This window comes from Orcinus orca, chromosome 1 (assembly GCF_937001465.1).
Source record: "Orcinus orca chromosome 1, mOrcOrc1.1, whole genome shotgun sequence".
Taxonomy (NCBI): domain Eukaryota; kingdom Metazoa; phylum Chordata; class Mammalia; order Artiodactyla; family Delphinidae; genus Orcinus; species Orcinus orca.
This window is the reverse complement of record NC_064559.1, coordinates 98,135,355-98,152,059: the sequence shown is the minus strand read 5'-3', so window position 1 is coordinate 98,152,059 and position 16,705 is coordinate 98,135,355. Positions and strand designations below refer to the sequence as shown.

Sequence of the window (16,705 nt, the reverse complement as noted above, 5' to 3'; positions counted from 1 at the left end):
AAAGAAGCTGAGAACCATGTAGAGGTACCCTCATCAAATAGACATTATTTAAGGGTCACATTTCAAAAGTCATGATGTGCAAGTCTGGGAAGAAGAACAAGACCTTAAATGGAGGTTCCATCTCCCCTATAACCTGCAAGCAGCAGGTTAATAAAAAAGAAAAATAGAATATTAAAACAGCAGGGCTTCCCTGGTGGCACAGTGGTTGAGAGTCCGCCTGCCGATGCAGGGGACACGGGTTCGTGCCCCGGTCCGGGAAGATCCCACATGCCGCGGAGCGGCTGGGCCCATGAGCCATGGCCACTGAGCCTGCGCGTCCGGAGCCTGTGCTCCGCAACGGGAGAGGCCACAACAGTGAGAGGCCCACGTATCGCAAACAAACAAACAAACAGAAAACAGCAGAGTAAATTACTAACAGGAAAACCCACCTTGGCTGGGTGGACCAAAGTCATGTCCCAGGCTTTCATACATTTGAATGATTAACCAGCAGGGCCTGTTGCCCTATGTGCCAGACTGGGGACCACTGCTGAGGCACTAAATATCGTAAAGGTGTGGGAATCACAAGAAACAGCCATTGGATCAATGAGCTATGCTGCTGAGAACATCAAGCCCCGTCACGCCTAGGTAAGGAATTGTCTACTGAAATTTTCAGTGGGACATCCTGTCATCGGGCCCTTTCCAGATTCTTAGACAGCAATATCATAGAATTGAATATGGCCTCCACAAGATTCTTAGGCAAGCAGAGCTTTTTATTTAAAGAGATAACTTGCACGGAAGGGCGAAGGCAGAAAAACAGTGCCAGCTCCCCCCGTAGAAGGGCCGAGTTGCTTTTATAACAAAAGTGAGGTTTTGTCTCATTTCCAGAAATCATCAGACTTCTTTGATCTGCAGCAGGTGATCAAAGGGTGGCTATCAGGAATAGGGAGTGCTTCTGTGAGGGGAAAGAAGTGCATGAGACTTTTCTGCAGGAAAGCACAGGAAGAGGTAAGTTTAAAATGTATAGTTGAGTTTTTTGTCTTGTGGTAACCAGGTATACTCATTAGGGTAACAGAGATAAAGCTAACTTTTTATTCCTAGTTTTTTATCTCTGGAACTCTGGCCTCCAGGGCCTTTGTTCCTTAGCTGGCAAGGCTTGTTTTGCTCAAGGCCGTTCCCTGGTCCTTTTCCTAAATGGCTGCATTCTTGTCTTCCTGTCTCAGTCCCGCCAGGATGGGTGAGATACTTCACACCCCTGGGTGAGGGAGAACTACTAGATCTCCATTGGGGCCCAACTGCCCTGCTACAAACTGGACTTGCTGAAACACACTGTAACTGGAACGGGATACACACCATTAAAAGAGGAGAAAAGGTAAGGGTTGTGGTGTGGCATATCCTACCCCCAGACCATGTCCTCATGCTGACCGTGCTGCCTCACCCAGGGCACACCCGAGTCAAGTTCCTAAAGCTGCCAACCTCATTCTCCTCGAGGTCGGGTGGGCATGTTCTGTTTTCCATTAGTACGGTCAGTTTGGCTGTTGTCTTTGTTCCCTCCGTTGGCCTGGAGGACAATACAGCATATATAGAAGTCCTTACAAAGTTGACCCAGCAAGCCTTAAATGACAGCCAGCAAAGCCTGTCCTTACCAAACACTGAAATGCTCTCAATGGAGGAGAAAAATTGCTCTCCAAAATAAAATAGCCTTGAACGTTATTATTGCCTCGCAAGAAGAAACCTGGTGCCATGATCCAAAAAGTGTTGTATGTTCAGAGCTGAATCTGCTAATGTTATCGTCTTTAAATCATATAAAAACACAAGTAAACGAACATCCTGAGTGATCGGACCCCCAGCCTAGGGGACTTAGTAAATCAGTGGTTTGGATCATGGGGCTCTTGGTGGAAAAAACTGTTACTTATTTTAGGAATCCTTATCTTGATCTGTGTTTTCTCTTACAGGTGCCCGTATTGCTGCTGTGGTATCTGACTCTGGTGCAGCCAGATAACCGCCAAACGAGCCACCTCCACGCTGGTGAGACCCCTTGCTGACCACTCAGGGCACATCGTTGGAGAGGGGGCTCTGTGAAGTTGTAAGAGTCGATCACGAGGGGTAAAATGTTGGAGGAAATAACCAGAGCACATGACTGCCACTTGACCCAAGAACTGGACCCGGACAATCATAGGTGCCTCACCCCCTCCCTGTGCTCTCACAGTGGGAGCCACTTTCAAGTACACAGCCTTTGAGAGAGCAGTGTGTTCTTGAGACTGTCTTGACAGTATATGTGCCTAAACCCAGTTAAGGCCCCTAAATAAACTCTTAAGATATGGTGGGTGAGGACAAAAATCACTCACTTGTGGCCGCCCAAGACAAGCCTCATGAGTAAGTTGCCTTGCTTATTAAACCTGTCACGTACCCGTCTGGGGTGGTCTACCTCTTACTTTGGTCTCTCCTTGCCCTCCACGTACAGGGGCCACTTGTGAGCCAACAAATTGCTAGTAAAGAAGAGTTCATTTGCCTTGTTTATTCCATTGTCAATATTCCTCCTTGGGGCTTCCCTGGTGGTGCAGTGGTTGAGAGTACGCCTGCCGATGCAGGGGACATAGGTTCGTGCCCCGGTCCAGGAGGATCCCACATGCCGCGGAGCGGCTGGGCCCGTGAGCCATGGCCTCTGAGCCTGCGCGTCCGGAGCCTGTGCTCCACAGCGGGAGAGGCCACAGCAGTGAGAGGCCCGCATACCGCAAAAAAAAAAAAAAAATTCCTCCTTAATGTGGCTGACTGAGGATCATCAAGGTGCTGTTTTGCCTCACCCAAATATCTTCTTGGTCTCATCTCAACAACCCACACATTGACAGTATCAGGTGGGGAACATGGGCAAAGAAAGGTTTTTGCTGGGAAGGAGCTTCTAATGCTGGTATAACCTTTTTCCCCCCATTTAGGTCTACACTAGTTACTCTTGATTTGAGCCACTCTCACCCCACCCCAGACCCATGCTCTGCCCTTCTCTGCTGCTCTGTGCCCTGGGACGCTGACTCCTGCAGACTGCATCAGCCAGCCTCTCTGGTGTACAGTTGGACTCCATCAGTAGGAGGTGCTAAGGGGAGACCAGGCAGCAAGCAGAGGCCAGGGCATTTTCCCCCTCCCTCTCAGTTTCAGCATCTCATCTCCAGCAGTAGCTTCATCCTTCCACAGTCACAGCCCCGCCTGGCGGCCCCTCCTTGGTGACTCCAGTTCTCACTGGGCTCTTGTAACAGTCCTTCCTCCCCTTGCTTCTTCACACTGCTTCTTCAGCTGGAACAGTGTCCCACTGTGACTGGCCTCGGGGTGACCCATCATGTTTAGTTTATTGTTTCAACCCTGTCCCCATCTCTGTGAGTCAGTCCTTCCATTAAAGTAGCTTCTTTTAAACACTAGACTGATTCTATTTCCAGCCTGATGTAAGAGCTCTCTTTCAAAATTTATTCTTGAACTTTGAAGTGTGAGGAGGCAGATGTGACCTGCCCTGTGTGTGTTAAAGCTCTTCAGACCACTGTAAAGTAATTTTGGGCTAATGCCTCAAGGTTAATACCATAGAGTGTATTACTTCTTCCATTCTGCTTGTACCAGTCTAGAACGTCTCATGGGCAGGGATGACTTGGGTTGGGTAGAATTTGTATCTTCCTGAGTCCCCGGACTACATAATACCAACTAATATCATCCTAATCCACCATTATTTTTAACAAATGCTTATTTATTTCTTCACGTGGTCTGGGCATATCTCCAAAGAGCGGCAGCCATGCGGTGTTAGCGTGGTGTCACAATATTAGGAGCTGCATAACAGACCGTGCATTCTGAGTGGTAAAGGGGATTTCCCTTTGAAAGAGACCATGCAGGTAATTTGAACTTTAGCAGGTACAGAACTAAATCAGCAAAGTCAAAACAAGTTAGAAAGCTTCCCTAGAGGGACTTTAGCTATAAGGTGAAGACATCTTACACTTTAAGGAGAATTTCTAATCAATACACACATATCTGAGAAACTCTGTAAAGAAGAACATTTATTTTCTCAGCATATGTGGGGCTGGGGGTGGGGACAATGCTGATTGTCAAACAGAGAGCTTTCCTACTTCCTTTTTTTCTGTTTCTATAAAATCCCTGCTGAACCACAGTGCCCAGTCCTGGCTTCACAGTCCATGGGGATAGACTGTGGATTCTGCTCTAGGACCTGAGCTGCACTTGTCACTGGGAGAACTTCTCGCCTCCAACCTTATGTTGCTGTGGCCATTGCTTCTGGTCCTTGGTGGGTAGGATGCTGGAGCAGGATTTGGGGGCAGCCAGGGCAGAACCACCTGTGCCTGGGCATCACAGAACCTCTTCTTCTTCTGCTGGGATGAGTAAGAATGGGCTTCAGCTTCTAACTCAGGACCAGTAGGTAATATGCAGATGGGTACTGAGCAGAGCAGGGGTCTTAGGAAAAATAAAGTACTGTGAGTTTCTTTTCCAAATACTGATGCCTTCTCCCTCTGTTTAATAGCCATTTCTACTTTGATCTCTAGGAAAATTGGAAAACTTCTTAAAAGGACATCAAAGGAATTTTCTGTTAGGGTAAATTCTATTTCTAGCCCATTTAAATCCTACTCTGCCCCCAATCCCACTTCCACTTCAAGCTACCACATTTTTGGCTAAGCTCTAACTTTCCTAGACTTAAATTTTGGAGAGGCTTCAAAGATGATGGGATGAGATTGTGGTTTTTGCTGATTAATATGACTCTTGTATATGGATGCAAATGCAGTACTAGATCTAAACAGGGATAAAGGGAGAAACAGTGTCAACTAGATGTGAGAGGACACCTCCATTTTCTTCCTGGTCCTTCCTGGCTTGTGTGTTGCCACCAGGCAGGCAAAATGTCTCAAAAAAAAAAAAGTCTTAAAAAGAGAAGGTGGAAGAGGAGAAAATAAATCACAAAACTTCTGAGATTTTACCTACAAAATAACCAACTTCTGATAAATGAGATGGACTGTGTTTATAAACTGTGGGTCTTCCAAAACAAGTATTTGATTCTACGAGAGTGTTGCTTGTGAGTCAGGGAAGAAGGAAAGATGGAGGGGAAAAATAGGAGGGAAAATAAATAGAGGAACTGAGGGAGGGAGGATAGAAGGGAAGGGAGGATGAGGGTAGAGGGAAGAAGGGATAGAAAGAAAGGGAAAAAGAGAGTTGTTGGGAAGGTTATTAGAGGGTTATAACTTTTTTAAAAAAGATCTTTATCCTGGTCCTGTGGTAACTCTCTGACTCTATTCTCTCACAGCTCCTCTCAGGGTGCAGTCAGGTGAGTTACTTGTTTTTTCGTTCTTTTCAGTCTCTGGGAATCATACTTATTCTTCCATGCAAGGAAGGTACCGCCTCTCTCAGCCTCCCAGGGATCAGGGCCTGGACTGGGGCAAAGAGAGCAGGAGGCCAGTGTCTCACCCTAGTTCCAGCCGGGGTAGGAATACTCCAGTGTCACATTCATCTTTGTTACCTGCCTGTTTGATGGGTGAAAGACCCTATCCTGACCCTCCAAGGCAATGAATTCTTTTCCCTTTACTATTAAACCCTGGGACAGGAAAGAAGTTAACTGTGAAGGAAAATCAAACAATGCAATGTACTGTTGGGAAAACGTTCTCCTGGTTCTGGCCACAGGAGCTCAACGGCCTCCACCAGAAGCACTGGAGGCAGTGATGGAAAAATATTTATAACAGAGAGAAAACCAGTGCGCAAGGGAGATGCTCTGAGTCAAACAAGAACTTCCCTCAATCTTTTATTTGGATTACAAACTATCTGTGCCTAACTTGTTTTCCTTTCTTTCTTTTTTTTTTTTAATTAGAATTCTAATGTAATGAAATAAAGCGGAAAGCTTTGTTTTATATTAGACTGGAAAGTTACATTTTCTTCCTGAATTATTCCTTTGAGAAAGTATTCATTATATTATAGGGAGGGGAAGTGATACTTATAAATCTAGTACTTGTATGTCTGATGATATAAATTACATTATATCTGACATAATTTTAAGCAAGAGTGTTCTTAACACATTAGAGGGTCTCTGAATCAGCCTCATAGGATCCAGTGAACTCCCTGAAATCATGGTAAAATGTGTGCATATGTACAATTGTACCTGCGTCTAAGGAAAGGGTCTGTAAGTAATATGTCAAAGTTAAAGGCCACTTATGGTCCAATCCTTGTTCCAGGCTCAGTGTAACCTGGAGTCATCATTTCTTATTCTCCCTTGCCCTGTCATTATTACCAAGTTGGTCACATAAATCTTATTTCTCAAATATTTCTTTAATCAAATAGATTTCATCTCTATAATCTTTACTGGAAAACTTACCCAGTCTCAATGTGGAGGAAGAAACATTTTGGCCTCCAGGAGGGCTTAAGACTTCTTTTTCTTTATCAGTATTTATGCCCCCCTCGCCCTCCACCCCAACCTCCTAGTCTAATGGTGGAACTTTCAAAGTGGCTAAAAGGTATAGAGTAGTTGTCTCTGAACTTATTTGATCACTTTGCTCTATCAAGAAAAAAATTTTCAGCATGTACTTTAAATGTATTACATAGATATAGATCCCTGTATTGATGGTGAATGTTGTAAAACATACACAAAAACAGAACATTTTGGGGCTTCCCTGGTGGTGCAGTTGTTAAGAATCCACCTGCCAATGCAAGGGATACGGGTTCGAGCCCTGGGCCAGGAAGATCCCACATGCCACAGAGCAACTAAGCCCGTGTGCCAAAACTACTGAGCCTGTGCTCTCGAGCCCCCAAGCCACAACTACTGAGCTCACGTGCCACAACTACTGAAGCTCACACGCCTAGAGCCCGAGCTCCACAACAAGAGAAGCCACTGCAATGAGAAGCCCACGCGCCACAACGAAGAGTACCCCCCATTCACCGCAACTAGAGAAAGCCTGCGCGCAGCAATGAAGACTCAATGTAGCCCAAAAAATTAAATAAATTTAAAAAAAAAAACAGAAAATGTTTTGATGAGGAAAGATGAGGCAATGTTTAATATAATATGAAAATTCTAAATGCTTTCTCTCCACCTCCTTATGGGTCCCACTTTGCATGTTTTTAAAGTTGAAGTATAGTTGATTTATTATTTTCTGTTAGATTCTGCTTTTCAGCAGAGTGATTCAGTTATACATATATAACTGAATATATGTAACATATATGTTCTTTTTCATATTCTTTTTCATTATAGGTTATTACAATATATTGAATATAGTTCCCTATGCTATACAGTAGGACCTTGTTGTTTATCCATTTTATATATAATAGTTTGTATCTGCTAATCCCAAATTCCTAATTTATCCTTCTCCCCCTTTCCCCTTTGGTAACCATAAATTTGTTTTCTATGTCTGTGGGTCTGTTTCTATTTTGTAAATAAGTCCATTTGTATCATATTTTAGATTCCTCATATAAGTGATATCATATATTTGTCTCTCTCTGAGTTACTTCACTTAGTATGATAATCTCTGGGTCCATCCATGTTGCTGCAAATGACATTATTTCACTCTTTTTTTATGGCTGAGTAGTAGTATTCCATTGTATATATTGTATTGTATATACGACATCTTCTTTATCCATTCATCTGTCAATGGACATTTAGGTTGCTTCCGTGTCTTGGCTATTGTAAATAGTGCTGCTATGAACTTTGGGGTGCATGTATCTTTTTGAATTAGAGTTTCACAGATCCCACTTTGAAGACTGGATCTTGACAAAATGAGAGAAGACCCTGAGAGCTGGCACTCCTTCCTTCCACCATAAATTTGTGGCTGGAGGGGTGAGCTGGGCAGACAGCCTAAGCAAACCCTCTCAAGTCCAGTCTCTTTCTCCATTCCATTCCTTCATGTCTGACACCACCTCTGTTTTACACTGAAGGGGAATGATCCAAAGTTCAGGCCTGCGATTAAGATTTTTTTTTTAACATCTTTATTGGAGTATAATTGCTTTACAATGGTGTGTTAGTTTCTGCTTTATAACAAAGTGAATCAGTTATACATATACACATGTTCTCATATCTCTTCCCTCCTGCGTCACCCTCCCTCCCTCCCTCCCTATCCCACCCCTCTAGGTGGTCACAAACCACTGACCTTATCTCCCTGTGCTACGCGGCTGCTTCCCACTAGCTATCCACTTTACGCTTGGTAGTGTATATATGTCCATGCCACTCTCTCACCTCGTCACAGCCTCCCCCTCCCCCTCTCCATATCCTCAAGGCCATGCTCTAGTAGGTCTGTGTCTTTATTCCCATCTTACCCCTAGGTTCTTCTTTTATTTTCTTAGATTCCATATATATGTGTTAGCATACGATATTTGTTTTTCTCTTTCTGACTTACTTTGCTCTGTATGACAGACTCTAAGTCCAGCCACCTCACCACAAATAACTCAATTTCGTTTCTTTTTATGGCTGAGTAATATTCCATTGTATATATGTGCCACATCTTCTTTATCCATTCCTCTGATGATGGACACTTAGGTTGTTTCCATCTCTGGGCTATTGTAAATAGAGCAGCAATGAACATTTTGGTACATGACTCTTTTTGAATTATGGTTTTCTCAGGGCATATGCCCAGTAGTGGGATTGCTGGGTCATATGGTAGTTCTATTTGTAGTTTTTTAAGAAATCATACTGTTCTCCATAGTGGCTGTATCAATTTACATTCCCACCAGCAGTGCAAGAGTGTTCTCTTTTCTCCACACCCTCTCCAGCATTTATTGTTTCTAGATTTTTTGATGATGGCCATTCTGACCGGTGTGAGATGATATCTCATTGTAGTTTTGATTTGCATTAATGATGTTGAGCATTCTTTCATGTGTTTGTTGGCAGTCTGTATATCTTCTTTGGAGAAATGTCTATTTAGATCTTCTGCCCATTTTTGGATTGGGTTGTTTGTTTTTTTGTTATTGAGCTGCATGAGCTGCTTGTAAATTTTGGAGATTAATTCTTTGTCAGTTGCTTCATTTGCAAGTATTTTCTCCCATTCTGAGGGGTGTCTTTTGGTCTTGTTTATGGTTTCCTTTGCTGTGCAAAAGGTTTTAAGTTTCATTAGGTCCCATTTGTTTATTTTTGTTTTTATTTCCATTTCTCTAGGAGGTGGGTCAGAAAGGATCTTGCTGTGATTTATGTCATAGAGTGTTCTGCCTATGTTTTCCTCTAAGAGTTTGATAGTGTCTGGCATTACATTTAGGTATTTAATCCATTTTGAGTTTATTTTTGTGTATGGTGTTACGGAGTGTTCTAATTTCATAATTTTACATGTACCTGTCCAGTTTTCCCAGCACCACTTATTGAAGAGGTTGTCTTTTCTCCATTGTATATTCTTGCCTCCTTTATCAAAGATAAGGTGACCATATGTGTGTGGGTTTATCTCTGGGCTTTCTATCCTGTTCCACTGATCTATATTTCTGTTTTTATGTCAGTACCATACTGTCTTGATTACTGTAGCTTTGTAGTATAGTCTGAAGTCAGGGAGCCTGATTCCTCCAGCTCCATTGGATTAAGATTTTTATCAGAGCAACAAACATTTTCTCTGCAATTCATCCCAATGTGCTACAATTCCAAATTGATTTTTAATAATTTCTAGCTCCATTGCCAACTGAAAAATTTCCCCCGAAAAAGCCCAAGCTGTAGGGCTGGGTCACAGAACAGTGTGGTGGCTGGCTACTCCTTCATCAAGGATGGCCACACCCTGAGGTCAGACTGGAGCTCACAGAGTTTTGGATCTCATCAATACAGAAGGAAGACTCAGGATATTACTGGTGTGAAGCGATGACAGCATCTCACAGTATCTCAAAACAGAGGCACCAATCCTATATACAAGTGTAGATTGAGCTTCAGCGCTGGACTGCCGGGCTGGGTGGCACAGAGAAGAACAGTAGCTCCCATTCAGACCTGTGTTTGTCTTTTCAACTGTGCTTCCCCTCATCCCCGTGTGTGTGGGGGCTACAATGACCCATCTGGGTTCTGCTTTATTAACTGCTACCATGGCACCATTTCCCAATAGCTTTGCTCTCCCTGTCAGAAAATAATCCCTCTCTGGAGCATTTATGTATGCCTAGCACTGAAGTATGCTCAGTGAACCAAGAGATAAATAAATCATGGTCTCTGTCTGCAGAGAATGACTCCCAACTAGGAGGCACATTTAACCCAGGTAGAGCAATTAAGGAACAAAGTGATGATGGTGATAATGATGATGAGATGATGATGATGATGATGATGATGGTGATAGAAACAACAATAAGGATCCCCAGCATTTATAATAAGTTTACTAAATGCTAAGCCTTAACCCAAGCTGTTGTACTCAATTCAGAACCCCTCTGATGCTCAGAAATATTTGCAGAGGGGAAGACTTGTAGAAAGTTTACCAAGTACCAGGAAGGCACTGCTCAGAGCAGTTTTATGTTTAGTCCTCACAGCAACCCTGTGAAGTAGGGTGAAAGTATCTGTAAAATGGATACTACTGTCATCCCCATTTTACACATGAGGAATTGAAAGCACAGAGCTGTTAAATGGCCTGCCCAAGGGAACCCAGCAAACAAATGGCACAGCTGGAATTTAAACCCAGGCACTCTGGTACCAGTGTTTGCCCTTTTAACCACCTTGCTACATTTCCTACCTCAGCCAGGCCCGTGGAGGGTGGTACCAGTAATAGCTACCATTTGCTGGACATCTCCCGTGTAATGGGTTCTTTATACATCTTGTATCTTGTTTCATCTTCATGAGAACTCTATAAAGTTGGTATGATTATCCACACTTTATCTTTGAGAAAACTGAGGATCAGAGAGATTAATTTATCTACCAAGATCATGCAATGAATAAGTGGCAGAGGTGGGTGGGGACTCCCCCTGTCCCCCTCCCACCATACCCACTGCCCCAAGTTTATCTGGAGATCAGGAAGGAGCAAGATCACTGTAGGCTGTGGGCATTAGTGAAGGCTAATGAGTGTGGAGAAAGTGCAAGTTTGAATTTTTGGAGTGTTCAATAGCAGGGTGATCCTTCCTGAAGGCCCTCAGCATGCACCTCCCTGATGAAAAATACGCCTCTGCCTAAACCTTCTACCATCTCCACCTGCCATAACGCTCAGCAGGTAGTAACAGCCTCCGCATCAGGCCCTCACCTGCCCTCTTATGTTTACACAGGAATCCCCATGTCTGGAGCGTTCCTGGAGACCCAGCCCCAGGGGGACCAGGTGGTCGAAGGGAAGATGCTGGTCCTTGTCTTCTCTGTGGCTGAAGGCACAAGGGACACCATGTTCTCCTGGCACAGAGAGGACATGAGGGAGAGTCTGGGGCAGAAAAGTCAGCACTCCCAGAGAGCAGAGCTGGAGATCCCTGTTACCAGGGAGAGCCACGCAGGGGGCTACTACTGCACAGCTGACAATGGCTACGGCCTCATCCAGAGCGAGGCGGTGAACGTCTCCATGAGAAGTAAGTAGCACTCTCCTAATTAGCCAGAGAGTCCCAAATGGGGTCAGTTTCCTTGTGTGGCAGTGAGGATGTTCCAAGGATGATACGGAACAGGGCTGTGAAGAGGTTAAGAAGCTGTCTGAACATGCCAGGATTGTTACTGTAATGGTGTTGGCGGCGGTGGCACTGGCTACAGTGGCAGAAGAGCTAAAGGAGATGACAAGGGGAGACAGGAGGCAGGCTACGTGGCATGGCCAGAGGCACGCTCTCCAGAACTTATCAAAGCTCTACGGGAACTGTCTCTGCAGTGTTGTTAGATCAGGAGGTGCGACAGTGAGAAAGAATCCCCGGGGCTCGAGGGATACTGTGTGGACACTTGGGTGAGGATGGAGTGGGTTATAAGTCTGTGCCGGCACGAGAGACCCTCTTTGATGGACCGTCCTGCCTTTATCAGTTCCAGTGTCACATCCTGTCCTCACTTTCAGTACTTCTGGGGTCCAGGCCTTCACTGGGGACATGGTGGAGCTTCGCTGTGAGAACAAGAGAGCATCTCCCCCCATCCTATACCGGTTTTATCATGAAAATGTCACCCTGGGGAGCACCTCGGTGCCTTTTGGAGGAGGAGCATCCTTCAACCTCTCTCTGACCACAGGGCATTCTGCGAACCATGCCTGCGAAGCCGACAGTGGCCTGGGGGCCCAACATCACGGGAAGGACAAGTCCAACATCTCCTTCCACAGTACTAGTTGCCATTATGCCAAACCATGGCTTGTGTGTCCTTTCCATGGATTTTCTTCTCCCTCAGGGGATCGAAGCTAGCCTAAAGAGCCTGTCAGCTCTTCCAGTTTCTCCTTCTCATTGGTCTAAACAACAGCATCACTGGCCTTCCTGTTTCCCTGTCACTTACCTCATCAGATAGGTGTGAAATAGGTACTGTACTAGGATCAAGGCAGTACTGGAAGTGCGGTAAGTGTATGCTCAGAGCTCTCAGTGAGCAAGGAGTTACAACCAAACCTTGTAAATACTTAAGGAAAAAGTAGAAGCCCCAGGAACAAACCAGATTCTAGGATTCCAAACGATACTAGGATTATCTCATTTAATCTCCATTAACAACTCTCACTTTACTAATGAGGAAACAAAATTTAGAATAAGTAACCTGCCCACCGTCACACAGCTAATAGGTGCAAAGATAGAACTTTAGGCTAGGGCTACAGAATTGAAAAACTTTGCTCCCTGCCACTTTTTTAATATGATGGTTATATAATTTTTTTCCTTTTAATTTATTATTGTGGAGCAGTGCATTAATAGATTTCCTAATATGGAACAATTATTGAATTCCTGCTATAAACCCTTCTTAGTTGTTATATCATCATAGGTAGCAGCTACATACAACTTACTAATATTTATTTCAAATGTTTGCATCTTTATTTAAAAGTGAGTTTTATTTTTTGAACTAGTTTTGGTTTCAGGGATAGGTTAGCCTCATAAGAATGTTTTCAGAGGTTTTCCATATTTTCTGTGCCCTGCAGCTTAAAACCATATTGGAATTATCTGCTATTTGATAAGTCTTTGGAACTAGCCCAAACAACATTCTGAGCCTGTTAGATCTTTACCTCCATTGTCAAATCCTCTTTTTTATTATTCTCCAAATTTTCTATCCTTTGTTAAAATAATTTGGATGATTTTACCCAAATTTAATACATAGTATTCTCATTGAACTTTCAGACAGCCTTTATAGATGTGATTATGCCTCTTCTCATTTCTGGTTTGTGTGAGCCCTTTCTTAATCATATTTGCCAGAGGTTTGTCTTTATTCCTCTTTTTAAAGAGCCAGGTTTTTTTTTGTTTTTGTTTTTGTTTTTTGTGGTACGCGGGCCTCTCACTGTTGTGGCCTCTCCTGTTGCGGAGCACAGGCTCCGGACGCGCAGGCTCAGCAGCCATGGCTCACGGGCCCAGCCACTCCGCGGCATGTGGGATCTTCCCGGACTGGGTCACGAACCCGTGTCCCCTGCATCGGCAGGCGGACTCTCAACCACTGCGCCACCAGGGAAGCCCTAGGTTTGTTATCTTTAATTCAAATCTATTTGGTTTTTGGCTTTCTAATTCATTTATTTCTCCTTTATCTTCAGTATATCTTTCTTCCTTTTTAAGTTTATTTTATGTGGTTCTTTAATGTCTTATTCATTTTTCATCTTTGTTTCCTAATAAGTGCATTAAAAACTGCATGGTTTCTTCTCAGTACCATTTTATCTCATCCTACAAGTTTTGATGTATAATATTTTTATTTGTCTAATTTCCAAAGCATGTGAAATATGTTTCACATATTTATTTTATAACTTGAGACAACCATTTCTTATGAATACATTTTTATCTTCTATTTTATTAATTTCTTATAGATTTCTTTTTTTAAAACTTTTCATTATAGATTTTGTTATTATCCTTGTATTAAATTTTATCAAAGAATATGGTCTGCATAATTTTTACACTGGGGATTTACTGAGAATTTCTTTATGACCTAACACACAGTCAACAGTTTTCTAAATACTGTAAATGGAATTTGAAAAGAATGTAAATTTTCTGTTTAGGATATACAAAGTTCAGTATTTATTTTTTTATTAAATTAAGCTAGCTGCTTGATCTATTCAGTTTCTATAGAGTCTTACATATGTTTGCTCTTTTTAATCTATTAATTTTTGAGAATCATATTTACATTATTACCTATAATTCTTTTAAATTTAGCTTTTTACAGAGGCTTTGCCAAGAACTTGGTAATTGACTGTGTAAGATGTGACATTTTGGTTGTTAATGACAGAAATCACATACAAAAGGGCTTAGTCCAAAAAAAAAAAGAAATGAAGTTGGTGGGAGGGGTCAGGTATGGATATGGCTAATGTGCGACTGGCCGAGCATTCTGTCTTTGCCTCCCCTCTTTCCTCTGCATTTCTCCATTAGCTTAACTCTCAGACAGGCAAAGCTGGCCACTGACATCTCCAGGCTTATATCCCTCCTTTCTGCTAGATATCCCAGAGAAAACAGTCTCTTTACATATTACTCCAGTTTAAAAAACAGAAACCAAATAAATAGGCAGAGGGCTTGCCTGGTGGCGCAGTGGTTGAGAGTCCGCCTGACGATGCAGGGGACACGGGTTCGTGCCCCGGTCCAGGAAGATCCCACATGCTGCAGAGTGGCTGGGCCCGTGAGCCTGCGCGTCCGGAGCCTGTGCTCTGCAACAGGAGAGGCCACAACAGTGAGAGGCCCGCGTACCGCAACAACAACAACAAATAAAAATAGGCAGAGATTAGGGATTGACCAGTCTGTGTGATGTGTTCACCCCTTTCCCTCTGCAGAGAATATGAGCCTGTGATTGGTGAAGTCAGTAACAGAGTAGAGCAAAAGGAAACTGAGTAACTCAACTGACCTATTCTAGGCCTTTCCCTATTCTAAGCCTCGGTGTCCATTTCTGGGAAAGATCTAGTTCTAACCTCCTCTTTTTCGAAGATCTTTCTGAGCTCATAAGAATCAAACCATAAGTCTCTATGTGCCCATATTCCTTTGTTTGCAGAAGGCAAAATCTTTTCCTAGGTGTCTTTGAGTGAGGGCCTTAGGTGGGGTGGGATGCTCTTAGGAGATGGTAATAGCATGGGATAGAGCAAAGCTCTGTGGTTCCCAACTCAGCAGGCCCCCTACCCCCACACCACATATCACCAGCACTATAAAACAACCTCTCTTAACACTGGGAACTGCCCTAAGAGGACATTTCTTTTTTTTTTTTTTTTTTTAATTATTATTTATTTATTTTTGGCTGCGTTGGGTCTCCGTTGCTTCGTGAGGGCTTTCTCTAGTTGCGGTGCGCAGGCTTCTCATTGCGGTGGCTTCTCTTGTTGCGGAGCACAGGCTCTAGGCGTGCAGGCTTCAGTAGTTTTGGCGCATGGGCTCAGTAGTTGTGGCGCCCGGGCTTAGTTGCTCCATGGCATGTGGGATTTTCCCGAACCAGGGCTCGAACCCATGTCCCCTGCATTGGCAGGCGGATTCTTAACCACTGCGCCACCAGGGAAGCCCAAGAGGACATTTCTGAGTGTGCTCTGACCCCTTCTGTTTGCAGAACATCCACCTAAAATCCGCTTGGTGAATGGTGCCCACCACTGCAATGGGCGGGTGGAGGTGGAAAAGGAAGGTCGCTGGGGCACTGTGTGTGATGACGGCTGGGACATGAAGGATGTGGCCGTGGTGTGCCAGGAGCTGGGCTGTGGAGCAGCCAGACACACACCTGCAGGCATGTTGTATCTGCCTGTGGCAGAAGATGACCGACCTTTATTTATTCAGGTAGCCCTGTGCAAGGGGACAGAAGAGGCCCTGGCTGAATGTGAACAGGTGGAGACCTTTGACTGTGGGCACGATGAGGATACAGGCGTAGTGTGTGAAGGTGTGTGATGGCAGGGCCTGGGGCATGGGAACTGGCTTACCCCCCTCCGAGGCCCTTCTCTATGCTGCCTCCAATCCATCTTGATACTCCCCATTGCCCCTGCTGCCTTTAGAACCACTCACACATTCTACACTAGCATGTGGCCAGGACAACACTGTTAGTTCATATTAGGTAGTCCAGAATTATAAAGGACTCTCTCATGCATGCTATTATTAGCCTGTATCTGCCACCTCAAAAGATAAGATGTTGGCATTTTCACAGCCATGAGTTTGGCCATAATACCAGGAAAATAATTATGAAAGCATAGAATTACACAGTTTGAGTGATTTTAATCCAGGTCACACTGCTTATATTGTTCTATAATCCCAGCAGCTCTTCTGCGTTCTGTCCCCTAAACAACTCTACTCATCAAAATGAATCCCAGAATAGAAGGAGCACAGGGTGGGGAAGATCCAGATGCTCCTTCTCTCTCAAGATCCTGATGGGACAGGGGGTGCGGGATGGGAAGGACATTGGAAAGACTCTGGGTCCGTCAGGGAAACCAGGCCACAAACTGAGGGTGGAAGTAAAATAAAGAAAGCCCACTGCAGATCCCAAAGCCTCTATAACACTTGTGACTAGAGCAGAAGCCAGTGGGACTGCTCCCTCAGGCCCAGCTGCAGACCCTATCTCTGGCGGAACACCCCAGTGCCCTGGGCCAGGAGTGCAGAAGCAGCCCTTGAGAGGTGGTGAAAAGAAGGGTCTTTAGAACTATTGAGCCCATGCCCAGTTTTAGGAGCATCTAAAGGCCTGTGGCTCATTCAGGGAAATGAATCAGCTTTGGAAACCAGAAAGGATCCAGGATTTATAGTCAGCTATGCAGAGGTTGAGACCTGCCTGCTTCACCCACTTACC

At 44.1% G+C, this 16,705-nt stretch overlaps 1 protein-coding gene across 1 annotated transcript; it reads left to right on the top strand.

The window, feature by feature from the left end:
- Nucleotides 1–11,129: 11,129 nt before the first annotated feature.
- LOC125964589 (Fc receptor-like protein 2) lies at nucleotides 11,130–15,819 on the top strand. The gene is made up of 3 exons (XM_049710720.1): nucleotides 11,130–11,409; nucleotides 11,843–12,133; nucleotides 15,491–15,819. The coding sequence occupies exons 1-3, from the start codon at nucleotides 11,130–11,132 to the stop codon at nucleotides 15,817–15,819; spliced, it is 900 nt and encodes a 299-aa protein (XP_049566677.1).
- Nucleotides 15,820–16,705: the final 886 nt, after the last annotated feature.